This window comes from Polypterus senegalus, chromosome 2, assembly GCF_016835505.1.
Source record: "Polypterus senegalus isolate Bchr_013 chromosome 2, ASM1683550v1, whole genome shotgun sequence".
NCBI lineage: Eukaryota > Metazoa > Chordata > Cladistia > Polypteriformes > Polypteridae > Polypterus > Polypterus senegalus.
Genome location: NC_053155.1, coordinates 131,788,281 through 131,806,678, shown reverse-complemented (window position 1 = coordinate 131,806,678; position 18,398 = coordinate 131,788,281). Strand labels below are relative to the sequence as shown.

The following is an 18,398-nucleotide window of genomic DNA, read 5'->3' as shown; positions in this document are numbered from 1 at the left end:
TTCAGTGCTGTACCAAGTAATGTTATTTATTTCAAAAAATAGAAACTAAATATTAATAAATACAAACCAGCAAAATTATTTGCATACAACCTGACAATAGACCTGGGATATTGTGATTCAGTTGGTTTGCCATTCATGTAAGCATTTTAAAATCAGTCTTTGATGCTGTTGTTCCATTCTGCATTGTGCAGCTGCCTTTTTTTTTGTTTTCCATATTGTGCACAAAAAGAGATCTACTCTGGCCTCTGTAAATTTGAACAATTTTGTGTGCCTGGTTGAATGTTAAGAAGAAAACAAAATGATGATAGTGGCCTTGAATATTGTGTTTGTTTTGTTGTAATTTGGACAATAAATTGAATTTCTGAAGTCCTCAGAGAATTTTTTCCAGTATATCATAATACTGATATTATATTTATAACTGATCTGATGATGTAACTCTAAATGTTTACATAATTCATAGTGTACTGTAGCACTAAACACCATCCTGTAGAATTACAAGACATGCAAAGACTCTGTCTTTTCTTTTTATACATTGCATGTTTTATTCTCTTAGTGTGCTTTAGTAATTGGCCTACTGTTTGTTAAGGTCATGCAGGTTAAGAACATTTAACTGAGCGAACACAGGAGAGGGAGAGAAAAACATCCACTTGACTGTGTTTTTCGCTGTGGGCTATTATTGGAGTCTATAGTTTGAGTTTGAGTGCAACCATGCCAGTTAAATGTGTTTTTTATTTTTAGCAGTTGGGTCTTTGAATTTGTGTGTATACATCTTCCAGCGTTGTGTGCATTACTGAGAAGGGTTTTATTAGGCTGTTAGGCTGCTGGTGATCAAGTTCAATAAACCATCTTATCTGTGTAAAATTTTATTTGCCCATCTAGTTTCATATATGCCCACCCACCAGCAAATTTTTGGGTACACTACTACTAGTAGTAATAATTCTTTACATTTGTATACTGCTTTTCTCACAACTCAAAGCACTCTGTGTGTAGGCAACATTACAGTTTCTGTATGTGCTTTTTCTTTTCTACTGAGCTATGAAGTGCTGCTTTAGTTTGTCCCCTCAAAAACTACACCCCTGCCCATATTTTGTTTACCAGCCATCACTGGTTATGACATATAGTGATGCAATATATAATAGTGGATATATTTTAGCAGACAAAACCGTGTCTCAAACGCATGCAGTCCAGTAGCTGTCACTTCTGCTGTTGCACTCAATAAAATGTACAAATTAATCATTAAGCTTCACTTACCTTGTACTGCTGGGAGCTCCTGAAATGCCAGCAGTTTACATTTCATAGACTGGAGGAATTGGGGTTGGGTGTTTTAAGGAGAAGACCTTCAGGTGTAACCTTTGTACCACAGAATTTTGGCTTTTTAATGGGCTGTCCCCAGACATGGACCCTCAATCAAGAATCATGTCTGGACCCAGAAGACTAGTGAAAAGGTGAATTTTAAGACTGAAACTAAGCTTAGCTCTTACCCAGTGTTGATACTTACTGAACTTGAGATTTACAGTAATACTTTCAAAATGTACATACCTGTGTGATGAGCTTAGTGGCCATCTTGTATTTCTCTGTCATTTTAGACTGATGTTTCTTTTTGACCAGTGCCTCCTCAGAAATAAGAAGAATGCTAATTCCTTAAAATGTTATTTAGTGCCAGTGGTAAAAGACCACATTCATATTTTATCTAAACTAAAAATGTTAAGATACAATGGGAAAGTTTAGCATAAAGACCAAATATTTTGAGTATTGCAAGCCAGAAGATCTGTTTTCAGCAGTGATGAATTAAGTTCAAGTAAATTAATGAGAATGAACCTTTGCTTTCCACCAGCCATTTGTAATAGTTCATCATTCTCTATAAGCATATATTTGTGTTTCATACATTTTCACTATTTTTATGTGAAAATAAATATATGAAATGAATTCAACTATGTATCTACTTCCATTATTTACTGTAAGATTAGTTATACTGAATAATGTTAAAATAAATTAATGTTTTGAAAATTCAAATTATTTAAAAACTTGGTAGTTCATCTGTAATTTCCACTTTTTCACAGAGGCTGACCTGGTGATAAATGAAGTTATGTGGTGGGATAATGGGGTTTACTTCTGCATTGTAGAAGCCCCAGGTGACACTGCAGGTGATCCAGATAAAGAAGTTAAGCTGATCGTTTATAGTAAGTATCCAGGATGCCATGTGTATGAAGCTAGTACAAGATATAGGTGATAACGATACCATTTTTGTTCAGTATACTCCCTGGCCATTTGATGAAAGGAACTCATTAAATGTGTAAACGTATATTGTACTTGGCCCCAGTCACGTTTCTTGACACACTTCTCTTGAAAGTACTCAGTTTGTCAGAGAGAGGATTTGCAGCATTGTTCATAATGGCACTAAGTTTTAAGTCTTTCCTTTACCACGACCTCCAGGGGATCCAGAATGTGCCCCATAACTGATCATGTCCTTTTATTTAGCTTGTTAATTTGGTGGGCCTATCTTAAAGTGATGTTAACAGCCCACCACACCACAGCATAGAAGATTACACTGGCCATCATAGAGCTGTAGAAGATGTAAAGGATGTTGCATATTAAAGGAACACAGTCTCCTAAGGAAAAACAGCCTGCTCTGCCCTTTCTTATATAGTTTCTCTGTGTTCTGTGTGTCATTGATGTGAACCCCCAAGTACTTATAGCAGTGCACTACCTCTATGTCTACCCCTGCATTAGGGACCCTGAATACATTCCATTGGCAGACTAACTTTCATGCATACAACAGCAGTGTAATTAAGCATTGCAATACAGACACTTGTTAGCTAGCTATTAAACAAATGTCAGTGCTTTCTTTAATAAGAATAGACTGTGCAGTGAAAAGCAAATTAACCATACTGCATCAGGTTTGTTGTAAACTATAATTGTTCAGTGTGTTTCAAATTCAAGACAAGACATTTAAATAATCTGTGTTATAAAATTCCACAAGGTGAGAACACTGTTTTATGTAGAGCATAATACAAAATATCATTTTTTTGAAATTTTTAAATATCAGTTAATAAGTGGAAGAATATGAAAGGATTAATTTACTGCTGGTTTAGATGCAAGAAGAAAAATCAAAAGTCCTGATTATACAAAACCCATCTGCTGTTTCCTAAAGTTCATGCAGACCATGCTGGGACATCCAACAGTGTATTCTGATACTGACAAATGTCAATAGATTTAGTGGAATACATCAAAAAACACATTGTGTCTGTCATTTCTGAGGATATGTTCATTGGGAGGTTCTATTTCAAAGTCAGGATGGATATATTTTGGGAGTAGATGTGAGTGTAAATGGTGGAGAGGCTCAGGGACACCACTTGAACAAAACATGTCACGATTTTTAATGCTAACACAATTAACAGTGGTTGTACATCACAGCTTTTTACAAACTGTTTCATCATTGTCAGTACTTAATCCATAATGCTATTATAATTACGGACCATGTAGCAGCACTTAACACATTAATTCACTAACCATATTTGCCCCAAACTATAAAATACACAATAGAGTATACAAAGCATTGATGGCATTGAGAACTTTGGAGGCCAAAGTTATTTTCTTTTTATTTTCTTTTTATAAAATATATGAATTCTTTCCAGGCCCGTGTGTTACTGATATTACCAACTCATTTTGCATTTTCTTCTTTAGATTGGCTTGTGGTGATTTTCATCATCCTGGGTTTCCTCCTGTTAATTATACTGCTTTCCATTTGCTGGTGCCAGTGTTGTCCGCATCGTTGCTGCTGTTATGTTCGCTGTCCCTGCTGCCCAACTAAGTGCTGCTGTCCAGAAAAAGGTAATGATTTATTAACATTTACTTTGTATACTATAGCTTGCTGATTAATATGAATGGCAGCAAAGGTGAAACAAAAATATCTATTGCAGATGTGATATCAAGTTTCCACAGCTTTTGATTCTAGCAAACGTAAGACATACGGTGTTCCAGATTTAAAAAAAAAAAAAAAAGTTCTGAATTATAAATTTTATCATGAAGAAACTCCATCCACTCCCCACTAATATGTATGAAAGTTACCTTAACACATTCTCAAACAAACTCACTTGAGTATCACTATGCTAAGAAATTTTTAAAATAGCTGTGTTTTGAAAATTTTTCAAATTTGTGGTTACAAATTGTATAGCTGTTTGTGTTAGCAGTTAAAAATATGGATACTTCCCAATGTCTTGCCCCCACCAAAAATAAAACTGTAAACCTAATTATGCTCGTAATTGAATCTGATTATTTGGGTTTAGTATATTGGCAATAACTTTAATTTATTGGGGCACAAAGCAGGGAATATAGAGAATTACTGCAGGATTTTATTTCTATTGTGGACCAAGCCTGTGTGTGTTCATCTATTTGTGTCCAGGTTTTTATAGCTTCTATGTTTGCTGCCCAGTAATAAAACTGAAAGTTAGGTAGAGCCATGCCACCTTCTGTCTTAGGTCTTTGTAGGGTCGCTCTTTGGATGTGGATGTTTTAGGTTCCAAATAAATGAGGTTATGGTTGAATCTAATTGCTTAAAGAATGATTTATTGATGTATATTGGATTGTTTTAAAATAAAAATAGAAGCTTAGGAAGGATATTCATCTTAACAATGTTAATTCTTCCAGCTAGAGTGAGATGGAGGGTTGACCATCTATGCAAGTCTTGCTTAATTTTTTCCATACAGACAGCAATATTTTATTGATAAAGAGCTTTATGTTTACTTGTAATATTTACCCCTAAGTAAATTATTTAAACTGATCTGCAATAATAAAAGGGAAGGTGTCCAATCAAATATTCTATGCTTGAGAATTCACTGGAAAGAGCACACTTTTATTCAAACTAATTCTGAGGCCAGAGATCTTTTGAAATTTTGTAAGTGCTGTTAAGACTGCAGGCACAGTATTTTGTGGGTCTGATATATACAAAACCATCCATACATCCTCTTCCGCTTATCCGAGGTCGGGTCGCGGGGCCAGGAGCTTGAGCAGAGAAGCCCAGACTTCCCTCTCTCCGGCCACTTCTTCTAGCTCTCTTGGGAGAATCCCAAGGCGTTCCCAGGCCAGCCAGGAGACAAAGTCCCTCCTGTGTGTCCTGGGTCTTCCCTGGTGCCTCCTCCCGGTTGGACGTGCCCGGAACACCTCACCAGGGAGGCGTCCAGGAGGCATCCTGATCAGATGCCCGAGCCACTTCATCTGACTTTTCTCGATGTGGAGGAGCAGCGGCTCTACTGTGAGCCTCTCCCGGATGACTGAGCTTCTCACCCTATCTTTAAGGGAAAGCCCAGACACCCTGCAGAGGAAACTCATTTCAGCCGCTTGTGTTCGCGTTCTCGTTCTTTCGGTTACTACCCATAGCTCATGAACATAGGTGAGGGTAGGAACGTAGATCGACTGGTAAATTGAAAGCTTTGCCTTATGACTCGGCTCCTTTTTCACCATGACAGACCGATGCAGAGCCCGCATCACTGCGGACGCCGCACCGATCCACCTGTCGATCTCACGCTCCATTCTTCCCTCACTTGTGAACAAGACCCTGAGATACTTGAACTCCTCCACTTAAGGCAGGATCTCTCCCCCAACCTTGAGAGGGCACTCCACCCTTTTCCGGCCGAGGACCATGCTCTTGGATTTGGAGGTGCTGATTCCCATCCCAGCAGCTTCACACTCAGCTGTGAACCGATTTAGAGAGAGCTGAAGATCACGGCATGATGAAGCAAACAAGACAAGATCATCTGCAAAAAGCACTGACCCAATCCTGAGTCCACCACACCGGACCCCCTCAACACCCTGGCTGCGCCTAGAAATTCTGTCCATAAAATTTATGAACAGAATTGGTGACAAAGGGCAGCTCTGGCGGAGTCCAACTCTCACTGGAAACGGGTTTGACTTACTGCCAGCAATGCGGACCAAGCTCTGACACCGGTTGTACAGGTAAAGGGGATTATCGGAGAAGCACTGGAACAGAGAATTTCTCTATAAGCAGATGATGTTGTTTTTTTTTTTTATAGTATACAAAACCATATCATCTATATGATGCACATTGCAATATGTTTTTATTTTGTTTAAGAAAGACAGTGATTAATGCTTGGCGAAACGTTTGAGCTAGAATTTGATTGTCTTTAGCTTCTGTAAATGTTGCTAATAAGAGGGGAGCTAGCTGATGAGAGAATTTCTTATAAAATTCGACAAGGTAGCCATCAGGGCCTGCTGCTTTCCTGCTCTGAAGTGACTTTACAGCATCTAGTAATTCTGATTTCACCAGAGGTTTATCCAATTCCTCTGCACTAAAAGTATCTATTTGTGGTATCTGTAATGTATCCAGAAATGCATTAGATTGTGTTTTGTTGTCTTTGAATTCAGTAGAATATACAGTAAGGATTTATAGTAGTCTCTAAATGTGTACATTGTGTATATTTTTATAGTCAATAATTTTATCTCCGTTCGTGATGGTGATTGCTGGGATTGTATTGCGAACTTCTTGCTTGTGGATTTGTTGAGCTAAGAGCTTATTAGCTTTTTCTCCGTGTTCATAGTAATGATGTCTTGATTTAAAAATGAGTTGCTCAGTTTCTTTGGTTGTTAAGAGGTTGAGCTCTGAATGCAGAGCCTGTCTTTCTATGAAGAGCCTCACTTGGACACCTGGCATATTCTTGATCTATTCTAGTAATTTTGCTGGTTAGCTCTGATACCTTCTTGGTTTCTAATTTATTTCTGTGAGAAAGATTTGAAATAATCTGTTCTTTTAAGAAGGCCATTAGAGTTTCCCAGAGTATTCCTGCAGAGACCTCTGATGATGTATTTGTCTCTAGGATGAAACTGATTTGTTTGGATATAAATTCTGTACAGTTCTCATCTGCTATTAGAAGTGGGTTAAGACACCATCTGCGAGATAAGTATGTGGGGCATTATGATTTCAGCTCCAAGATCAGAGGGGCATGGTCAGAAATAACAATAGCATTGTACTTACAAGATTTAATCGCAGGCAAGAAATTATTATCTATAAAGAAATAATCAATTCTTGAGTAACAATGATGCACTGGTGAGTAGAAGGAATACTGTATGTTCTTGAGTTTGGGTTTAGATACCTCCAGGGGTCTGATAAGTTGTGGTCAGTTAAAAACTGCCACCTCGACCACCCCCCCGCCCCAGACCCGTGACAGGAGACCTATCTAAGAGTGGATTTAAAACACAATTAAAGTCCCCAGCCATTATACTTTTATGAGTGTTCACATTGGGAATGGATGCAATTACATTTTGCATGAATTCCCTATCATTGACATTGGGTGCATAAACATTTATCAGAATCACATTACAGTTAAATAAGTTGCCCATGACAATCACATATCTCCCTTCAGGATCAGATACCACATCTGATGCTACAAATGAGACTGTTCTATGTATAAGAATTCCCTCACCTCTAGTTTTCTTTGTAAAACTGGAATGGAACATTTGGCCAATCCAGTCTTTTTGCAGCTGGAACTGATCTTTACTTAATAAATGGGTCTCCTGTAAAAATACGATTTTAGCGTTTAGACCTGTTAGGTGAGAGAATGCTTTTTTTCTCTTTAATTCCTGATTCAGACCTTTAACATTCCAGCTCACAATGTTAACTGTCCCATCATGGAGACATTGATTCTGAATTTTTGATGTAATTTTGTAGTCTTAACTAGAAGTGAGACAGCTTTAACCTTAATTTCCAGTTTTCCCACAAGTTATTGCCATGCAGCCTATTGTTACGTTGGAAGTTATAATTATAAGGATTAAAAGGATAGATTAGATATAGCTTTCTCTCTTTCTTTCTCTCTCCCCCATTTTGCCTCCCCACATGAGGCTGGACACCACTTCACAAAGTCCCGGTCCTCTGAAATACCTAGAGACAGAGCACGTCCAGAACAAAACAAGCCCCCCAGCAGCAGTGTTTGAGGATTAAAAAGTAGAGATATCTGTTGCCGATAAAATCTAAATACTATAAGCATAAAATATAATCATCAACAGTCTTGAAATATTAAGACAGTAAACCCAGGGAATGGTGTTAAAAAGTGGCCCTGAATAAGCATAGTAAGCCCTAATGCTGTAATAATAGCAATAAACCAAGGGTATAATGTTAAACAGTCTCCTTTAGAATAGTTAAAAACCAAAATAAAAAAAAAAAAAGAAAGCATTTTAAGATGGGAGAATCTTTTATCTGTGGCACCTCTGCATGAGAACCACCTTTTTCAACCCTTGCAAACATATGCATATCTGGAAAACATTTGTGATTAAATTGCTTAGAGCTCTTTATATAGACAACATCTTTACGTCCTATGAACAATTACATTCCAAATTAAATTTTTCAGCAACACATTTCTTTCACTATCTTCAAATAAGAAACTTTGTCAAACAGAACCTGTCCGATTTTCCCCATCTCCCACCTTCCTCTATGCTGGAAAAAATATTGCTCAGTTTCGAGGACTAAGACAGCATTTCTGCAATATATAAAAATATTTTACTGTCCCTCCCTTTCAAAGATCCAAGAGGACAGTGGGAAAAGGATCTCTCACTCAACATATCAGTAAAGGAGTGGAAGGTAGCAGTGCAGAGAATTCACTCGAGCTCCATATGCACAAAGCATGCACTTATGCAACTCAAAATTATATATCTTGCTTAAAGTTATCCAAAATGTTTCCTGGGCAAGATCCTACCCGTGAACGCTGCAATCAAGCTCCAGCCCCACTGGGTCACATGTCTTGGGCCTGCACCAAATTAACATCTTTCTGGACAAAAATTTTTAAGTGCCCTTCAGACAGCCTTAGTGTCACAATCCCTCCTGATCCACTAACAGCTGTGTTTGGTTTTCTTCCAGATGGGCTTAAAGTGGAGAAGGACAGACAAACTGTAATTTCCTTTACTTCACTATTGGCATGTAGACTTATTTTGCTAAACTGGAAGAATCCTAACTCTCCTCTTTTAAGTCAGTGGGTAACTGATGTTTTATATTATTTGAAATTGGAAAAAATCAAATTCTCACTTAGAGGATCTATGCAGAACTTTTTCAAAACCTGGCAGAATCTACGGTAATCAATAATATTTTAGAATAAGCTCTTAAAGCACTGAGGAAGTAGATTCTCTCCCCATTTCTTTTTCTTCTCCATTTATCTCTATCCACCTAATAAGCTCATCAATTTATTCATTTTTACTATTTTTAAGTTTTAGTCTGTTGGCCATGCTCTCTTTCTCAGGGGTGGGGGTTGATTTGTTTTCAATCCCATTTTTTTTTTGTAAAATTGATTTATTTGTATGGAATCATTACAATAAAATCAATAAAATAAAATAAATACATATACATTCCTTTGAAAAGTCTGGATTGCACAGAACCAGGAATGATGATAAAGTGGCTTTTAGGACCGAGAAGGCTCTCTCACAGGCGTCAGACCAGACAACACAACGATTCGTTCTGCCCTTTGTCAAGTTAGTGGGTAGGTGCGGCGCAATGCGCAAAGTTGGGAATGAGCCCACGGAAGGCACGAACCTGTCTCTGTCTTTCGGGACATGGATATGTAAGTACCTCCCCCACCTTATCCATTTGAGGCTTGAGCAAACCCTTCCCTATAGAGTATCCCAGATAATGGTTTTCCGAAATACCCAGCTTGCACTTCTTAGGGTTAGCCATCAAGCATCACCCAAAGATGAACGAGATGAGATTCACAGTTATTACTGAAAATGACAACATCATCAAGATAGCCACCTGGGAACGCAGGATTTTGTCCATTATCCGCTGAAAGGTCAGCTGTGCGTCATGGAAACCAAAAGGGAGCGCTATAAATTCAAACAGCCCATCCGGAGTGGCTAACACAGTCTTCTCGCAACTGGACTTCTCCAAGAACACCTGCCAGTAACCCCTTTGTGAGGTCAAGGGTGGAAATACACGAAGTCTGCCCAAGCTTCTCCATCAGCTCATCCAAATACGGCATTGGATATGCATCAGACTTGGGGATTGGGCTCCACCACTCACTTTTGCTCAAATGAATAGCGCCGAAACTGAAACATCTGCTGAACTGCTTAGCTGGTTGCCTTCCTTGTCGTCTCTGGCAAGCGATATAGGGGCACCTGTATGGTAACAACGGGCGGTGTTACAATCTTGTGTTCCAAAATTGTTGTCCAGCCAGGCATGGCTGAAAAGACATCGGAGTTCCTCTCGATCACCAATAGCAATTCTGCTTTCTGAGTGTCCGTTAAATCCTCACCTATAGTGACTTCTGTTTGAGGGACCACTGCGGACATGACCATGATCTCACATGGTTCATGCCACTCCTTCAGCAGGTTAATATGCAAAACCTCTATGGGCTTCCTCTGCCATGGAACCTTATCTTTATAATGCACAGGGAACATTCGCTCTTCGATGACTACTGGACCCAACCACTCAGCCCGGAATTTACGCGGGTCCGAAAGAATCAACACCAGCACCCGATCCCCCGTCTTAAACTTGTCTTGTCATAATCACGTTTCTGGGCCTCCTGCTCACACTGAAGATGTTCTACCGCAATAGTGGACAATCTGGAAATCTGTTCCTGCAGTGACACAACTCGATTGATAAACCTGCCCCCTCGAGGTGTCAGACGAGTCCCTGTCCACTGTTCTTGAAAAATGTCTAACACACCGCGCGGTCAGCAGCCAAAGAGTAGCTCGAAAGGGCTCAGCCCTGTAAATGCCTGTGGAAACTCCCTAACCGCAAACATGAGGAAGGGCACTACTGCATCCCACAAGGTCAGGTCGTCATGGGCGACTTATCAAATCATCTGTTTTAGGGTTTTCTTAAATTGTTCAGTCAGGCGATTCGTCTGCGGATGATAAACCGTGGAGTGTAGCTGCTTAATTGCAAAGCTTTCGATTAGCTGCTTCATGGTGCGGGACATAAAGGACGTGCCCTAATCAGTCAAAATCTTTAGAGGGATACCAATATGCATGGGCATTTCTGAGAGTGCTTTTGCAACAGAGCAGGCGTATGCTTGCTGCAGCATGGCCACTTCTGGGTATCTTGTGGCGTAATTGACTAACACAAGCATATACTGAAAGCCACTTTTACTCTTGGGAAGCAGGCCAATATCTAATCTCACTCTCACAAAGGAGACGTCTAAAAAAGGCTTCGGTGCAAGGGGTGCTCTGGTGGGTCTGTGAGCGGAAATTATTCGACAGACGGGACAGGCCTTAGAAAATTGCTGCACATCTTGGCCCATATTCACCCAATAAAAGCATTTCAAAAATGCGTTCCCTTGTCTCTTCCACGCCGAGGTGACCACCCAAAACGTGACTGTGAGGAATTTTTATGCTTACTTGGCACTACCAAATGCTCGATACACCCATCACCCATTCAATCACAAATCACCCGATACAGAAAACCATCCTTAAAAAAAAAAAAAAATGCTTTAAAATTCAGGTCTTCTCTCTCCAAGTAGTGAGAGTCATTTGCGACGTGGGCTTATCTGAATGCAAAACCCAAGTTGCTATTGGCTCATTAAAGGCGAGCAAATTCCATCTGGATGGCATTTTCTACTTCCTCCTTGTTCGATGCAGCACCACACTCACCTCCCACTGCTACTTTGTTTTCGTCCAGATCCGTATTGAGCGTCCGGTCTGGGGAGGCTGTTGGTGCACGTGGTGGTGTGGGAAAAGTCTTCCAGCTGTCCTGGTTCCTTGACTGACATTGTCTGCGCCAAGCCCCTCTCTATCCACTGCGGGGGAAGGTGCTCTGCAGGTGGCCAAGACTCATGAGAAGAGGGCATTCCTTTTTTCTTATTAGGAGTGGCCAGGGTGAGGTGTCTGATATGGCAATCCAAACTTTAAAGTTCTTCCCTTTATATTACAGAGGGAGTAATATAGTCTTATATGTTTTAATGTCCCCATGGACATAGTGGATGTTCACTTTGTCTGTGATCTTATAAGTGGTCTGCCGGAGCAAGTCATGGCAGACTATGCAGAGGTCGCTACCAGAGTCCAACAGTGCAGAGAATTCCCATCTGACCAACATAGTACAGATCTTAAAATTGTCCTCCTTTAACATTTTGAGGGAAACTTGCGAGCTGCATGCCTATGCCAGACCGATAGCAATTGTTTGTGTAGGGGAGAAGTAGCACTTCCGAGCCAGGTGTCCCAGTTGATCAGGGCGAAAGCAGCTGCATTCAGACTATACTATGGTGTTCCTACTATGGTGACTTCCAGTCGTGTCACTGGGGATCCAGGAGGTCTGTGCTGGCTGGATCGAAATCGGGGACAAGCCTGGGTAGCCCCATTGTTTCCAGGTGGTTTGTGCACCCTCTAGTCTGCAGGTCAGATCAAGCAGCAATTGGACGTCATTCTGTAGCATTTCATCACAAAGGCTTTCATTTGTCTCTGACAGGACTACATCAGTAGCGAGCTTCTCCACAATGCTCTTGAAATCATCTCCACGGAACCAGCTTTGAATTGGGTCCACTAAGCCCTGGATCTGTCCTTGTATAGAGTGGTCTGGATGAATATGCCACAGATGAAGCTGGCGCCCCTTGACAACCAGGCTCACAGCTGTGTGGAGGAGGTCCTAAAAGAGTTCAGAAACCTCACAATAATATTCTGAAACTTCCTTTTTTTCAGTTTTTTCTTCACAGAGAGAGGTTTAGGCACATCCATGAACCTGTATAATTCAGGAGGAAATAAACAAAATAAACTGCTTTACAGACAAGAGTCCAAACAAGAACTACCAGCAATGACAGGGGTGGAGGTGAGGTCATATGGATTCCATGCAGGAAGGGGAGGGTTCAGGAGGTTGGATAATGGAAGTGACATCAGCAGTGAAAAGGCTGTCACTCGTGTTCAACAAAGTGAGGAAGAGGGATTGCATTCAGTGGCACTTCTGTAATAACCGCCCACCCCATCTGAAACCATGAGGCTCAGTGGCGCCCCTTAGCTTTCATAATATATATAAAATAAAAGCATTATAATCAAGGATACAATACTGTGGTTGCAGAGTTGAAAGACAGCACTGCCAAGTGCACAGTTGCAAGAATCTGAAGATATATAGAATGTGAATGCATTTTTAAACTTTCCAAAAGCTGTCTGTTTTGAATGAGTCTTGCGTGCTAAGCTATTGGTGATGCAAAACAGTGGCTAGGAATGGACAGCTCATTGTTGTCATAAGGATTAACTTGGTTTCACATTTTCCATCTTGGCTCTAACAGAAAGGAGATTGCTTCCTTAAAATTATTTCTGCATTCCATTCCTTTTTCTTTTAAAGTAACTCATCATTCACAACACACAAGCTAATTTCTTCAGACTTCTGAAATCTAAGGTGGTTGTAGGCAACAGATCATTGCTAGGGCCTCTTATTATTGGTTCCCATGGATCCAAATTAGCACATCTTGCTAGAGGCCATTGTGATGTTTTGCATTTTTGCAGTTTCATTTTTTTCCTGGAAAATTACTGGAAACTGCACAAAGTACAGGTATGCTCAACGGTGTCTTTGTTCACACATAATATGACAGGATCTTGCCACAAACAAAGAATGTTGGTTATTCATCAGTTTAATCAGCTATACTATATAATGCCTTCATAATATATAAAACCGTGACTGGTAAAATTGTACACAAGAGGATGCTGTTTGAAGGTTGAAAATAATAACAAATTACATAATGTAGTTTAACTATTTACATTGCTTAACTTAATTGTGCCTATAACTGGTTCTCATGGTATACAGACTTTGGCAGATTTTTCTGCTCACAGAAGTTTCCAAACACAGATAATTCTCCAAAGAAGGTTATGACATTACAAAACTTACCCTTTTCCTGTTTCTTTGTTTTAAGCTATAATACAACACAGAATAATGAAAGAAGCAAAGAAGGCTTTAATGCCGTGGTCAGCAGGACACATTTATGATCCCGTGGGCTCTTACAGGTCATCATCTCATCACACCCCTCAAATGCTCAAAGGTTTGTATCATGATAAGGTACAACTAGCTATTACTTTAATGTCTGTTCTTCAATAATATAGAATGCACACTGATGATTTCTGTATTTTATAATTTTATCATGACAATGGAATTGCTTGGTCAGAGAGGTGCATATGATTTTTAGAAAGTTTCTGACATAAGAAGGCTAGTGATCAAACTACAAAAGGAGGAATGTAAGCCTCACTGAGTAAATGGGTGCAGAACTGGCTTAAAACAGGAACAAAGAGCTCTGGCATGACAAGTGTTCGCAGATTGTATGTGATGTAAAAAATGTTGTCCCTCAGGGATCAGTGCTAGGATCATTAATGATTTTATTATACCTAAACAATCTGGACAAGAATATAATCAATAAACTATTTAGTTTTGCAGATGATACCAGACGAGGTGGAAGGGCAAGGAATGTAGAATCAGCCAAATCATAAGAGAGGGACCAGGATAGAATACAGGCTTTGACAGATTTGTGGTGGACTAAATTCATTGCAAGTTAGTGTAAAATATTACACTTGGGAAGTACAAGTTGTGTATTTGAATACACAATGAGAGGTTTGAAACGACACCTTATGAGAAGGACCTGCAAGTCATAGTGGACTCCCTAAACAATCAAGAGGGCTAGAAGGATGTTTGGTTATGTAGCACAATGTGTAGAGTACAAGTCAAGGCAGGCTATGCTTAAGGAATGTAATGTGCTAGTGGTGAGACCTCAACTTGCAATACTGTGTACTGGTTTGGTCTCCATATCACAAACAATACACAGCAGTGCAAGATAATTATGCTTTTAGTGTTACTGATTTTAATATGGCAAGAAACTTTGTAAACTGTAATGACAAATGGACTTCTCTTTGTTTTCCAGATTACTCTTTAAAGCACCATATCCCAATGATCCCAATGCAACAACAATCTCACCATAGCAATAAGTCTGTCCTTGATTACCTTGAAAGCCAGGTGAGAAATTTAGACACAGTCCAGCCACTACAACAGCCTCTGTTACCAAGTAATCATGTGCAGTTCCAGACCCCTCCAAGTGTACTGTCTTCACTGAACGAGATTGGTGTGCGTGAAATTGATAGACGTGTCATTCATCTGCCACCAATTGTTGAAAGAATACCCTCTTCCCATTCAACCAACAACTCCGCACGAAGGAATACAACTTCTTCTGGATTCAGAGGTCAACATTCTGAAGCTGAATTGGTTGGTAGAGGGGTGCATGGCCAAGGAGGATCAAGATCCAGTCGAGGATCCCATTCAGAGCAAGACAACAGGAACCGGAGGAGAGAGCCACAGAATAACAATCGTAATCACTGGAGAGATCAGTACTCTCATCCAAGAGACTGGCGAAGTTACAGTGATGAGTCTGACTATGATGATCGCAGAGGGGGACCAAACATGAGAAGAAATAATGTTGGCAGCTACTCCCAACCCAGACAGGAGAGAGAACAATACCGAGATGACTATAACCCCGGTAGGCATCGCCCACGTCGGAGACAGAGGAGTTATTCTCCTCCTGGCCGAAGAGGGTCTTGGAGTTCTGATGATGACAGCAGCAGAGCGGCTGGAAATAACCGAAGGAGAAACAAAGATCACAGTGCGGAGTGGCCAGAAAAACCTCCCAGCTACCGCTCCATTGAGATCTTGCCAGACCGCAGTCATAATGGTTCAAACAGAGTTCATGAAAGATATTCAGTAAGAACGAGTTTTTCTACTTTACATTCTTAGTAAAATGCTGATAAACTGATGACAAATAAAAATGAACATATGGTCAAGTACATTTTTATACAGACAGACCTAACAATTTGTTTTCTGTTTGTAAAGGAAAGAAGCTCACGAAGTGGCAGAAGTGTGGTGTTATAAACAGACAGAGGAGAAGCTTCTATTTCAGCTATACTTTACATAGAGGAAAACTATTTTGAGCAGCATATCAAGGACTTACTAGTGGACAGAAGAAAATTTTGTATTTTTGCTTTAACTGCTTGTTTTTAATTGCTACCATGACTCGTTTTTTAAAAGAAAAAAAAAGACATTAATTTGTAAGATTTTGTAACTGGTGCAATGACTTTTGGAGAGACTGAATTTCTGTTTTAGAAATATTTAGTTCACTACATTGCAATTTCTAAGATTGTACACAAAATGTGCGACCAGTGGTTCAGCACAAAAATCATATTAAATATTTTAGGATGGATGAGCAAAATAAGTAAAAGTCTTTCTGTGGGTGTCTCTGTCATCCTTACATTATCATGTTTAATGACGAAAGTAACATCACTGAGATTTTGCTTTGTTTTAGATGTTACATTGTGTTTTGCTAAGTTGGTTAACTTTATGTACTGTATATGTTTCTTAAGTGGCCAGGCATTGCAATAATAAGGTGAGTGTGTCATTTTAAAAGTTTAGGTTAATGCAATTGTATATATATTTGCTCCTAGAAAACAAGATCATGTAATGTAACAACTGTACCCTTTTCTAGGTCTAAAACGGTTTTAAATGAAGCTGCGGTGAGCTGGATTGCTCAGTCTCGTCAAGTGCTTAATGTAATTTGCTTATTCCTCCTCTGTATACAGATGACATATTGTGAATTTTGGAACAGCCTGTCCAGTCAAGGGGGATTTCACCTGTTTGGGGTTTTTTTTTTTTTTGTGTGACAATCCTGCTTGATACAAAAAAATACTTTATAGAGTTTCTTTTCTTTCAGTGAAGAGAATTTTTTGGAAATTTCTCAATCATCAGTGAAACAAAATGTCAGATTTTATGTAAATAAATATTTTTGGGCAAGTTTTACATTCACCACCTGTGCTACAAAAATGACCTCCTTATGTAATCTAAATTTGTTCCTGTGACTTTTTTTGTTACAGATACTTGCCAAATTTTAAAAAAGCATTCCTCTAAATGGTAAATGTGACAAAAAAATATGTAAATATCGTATAAGGTGCCAGCCTTGTTTAATTCTTAAATTATGGTTTCTTTTGAATATTTTCTATGTGCATTTTGAGCTCTACTAGGACAGAATATTCACACATTAATATGCTCATTTTCTTTCTTATGCTTCTAATGACTTAATGTATTGATATCCATGTGTCTCAAACATATTACATGATACACTGCTTGCATTTCTGCTTTAGCTGACATCTTTTTACATTAACTGTGTATTCCTGCTACTTTGCTATGAGTCTCCTCCTTTCTCTGTAGTGGAGAACTTCCTGGATGGCTGCAGTGGCTGCTGCTTTTCATTTATAGATGCTGACATTAAATAATGCTTCTTGTTTTTCTATTTCATTATTTTGTGGTTTAAAATTGTGGAACACAACCCATCTCTTTTGTGTACTTAATAAGGAGTCAACCCCATAGTTGTATACTTCTGTGCACAGCCAACATCATAAAGTTATTTCAGCTAAATTCTGAATCAAGTACTCAAGGACAAAATTGTGAATTAAGGGAAAGTGTGATTAGGACTGAAGATAGGAAGCACTTATTTATGCAAAGAGCTGTGGGACTCTGGAACAAACTACCACACCATGAAGTTGAAGCCGAAACCCTGACCACTTTTAAGAAGATTCTGGATGAGATACTGTGTCAGCTTAGCTAGTAGCTAAACTGATGGGCTGAATGGTCTCATCTTGTTTGTCAACTTTCTGATGTAGTGCATACACCTGCACCGATTTGTTCTCTCAAACTTTATTTTGGCTAAAGCTGAATAAGCTCTTTGTGAGCACAGTGTTAATAACCAGGCACATTTCTTAATGAAACTTGATAGCAAAGTTGATATGCATTTCTAACATCCAAAAGAATTTAAAATAGAAAGTAAACACTTTCCTTAATTAGACATCTGAAGGCATAGAAACAAAGATGGATTCTGGGAAGATTACTTGTACTTCTACAAAAAGCTCCAAAACTAAAAAAAATACCAGATGTACAATTACACTCAGCCTTTGATTGATGTCTGGCTTAGGGCAATGCTGTGTTTATGATGCTGTAGCTCATTTGGGAGCAACTTTGTTGCCTGATAAGAAGATTCTGAACTACACCTCCTTGGACTTGTAAAGGATGGATATTGGATGAAAACTGTTGACTCAGCAGAACAGCAAAGTACATAATGCTTCAGAAGACATTGTCCTAGATAGTGAAAATGATGACTCAAGCTCCAAAGGGTTAGATAAAGACCTCCACATCAGGTATGAAAGGGTTTTAGTAGGTTATTGTTGAAAGATAAGATCTGGGGGAGTACATTGATGGTGACTAGCTCCAGACCTTTATAGCCCTTATTTTAGCATATGGCCTACTTCATAATATGAAGGTAAATTCACAAAACTAATCAAAATAAGTCATGAAAAGGGACTTCCACCCACCTGTGGACTATAGTGTGGTAGACATGTCTATACTGTGTGAAATACTGCGAGAAATGCCACATTGCTAAATTGGGCTGAGCTCTCTGCTC

The 18,398-nt window shown here is 39.3% G+C and overlaps 1 protein-coding gene across 1 annotated transcript in view; it reads left to right on the top strand.

Moving 5' to 3' along the window:
- Nucleotides 1-17,239, top strand: part of ildr1a (immunoglobulin-like domain containing receptor 1a) — a 53,095-nt gene extending 35,856 nt beyond the window's left edge. Inside the window, exons 4-8 of the mRNA XM_039744622.1 lie at nt 2,061-2,180; nt 3,685-3,831; nt 13,830-13,955; nt 14,826-15,655; nt 15,785-17,239. Of these exons, the coding sequence (XP_039600556.1) occupies nt 2,061-2,180; nt 3,685-3,831; nt 13,830-13,955; nt 14,826-15,655; nt 15,785-15,823 (1,262 nt within the window). The 3' untranslated portion in view covers nt 15,824-17,239. The remainder of the gene's footprint in view (nt 1-2,060; nt 2,181-3,684; nt 3,832-13,829; nt 13,956-14,825; nt 15,656-15,784) is intronic.
- The last annotated feature ends 1,159 nt before the right edge of the window (nt 17,240-18,398 follow it).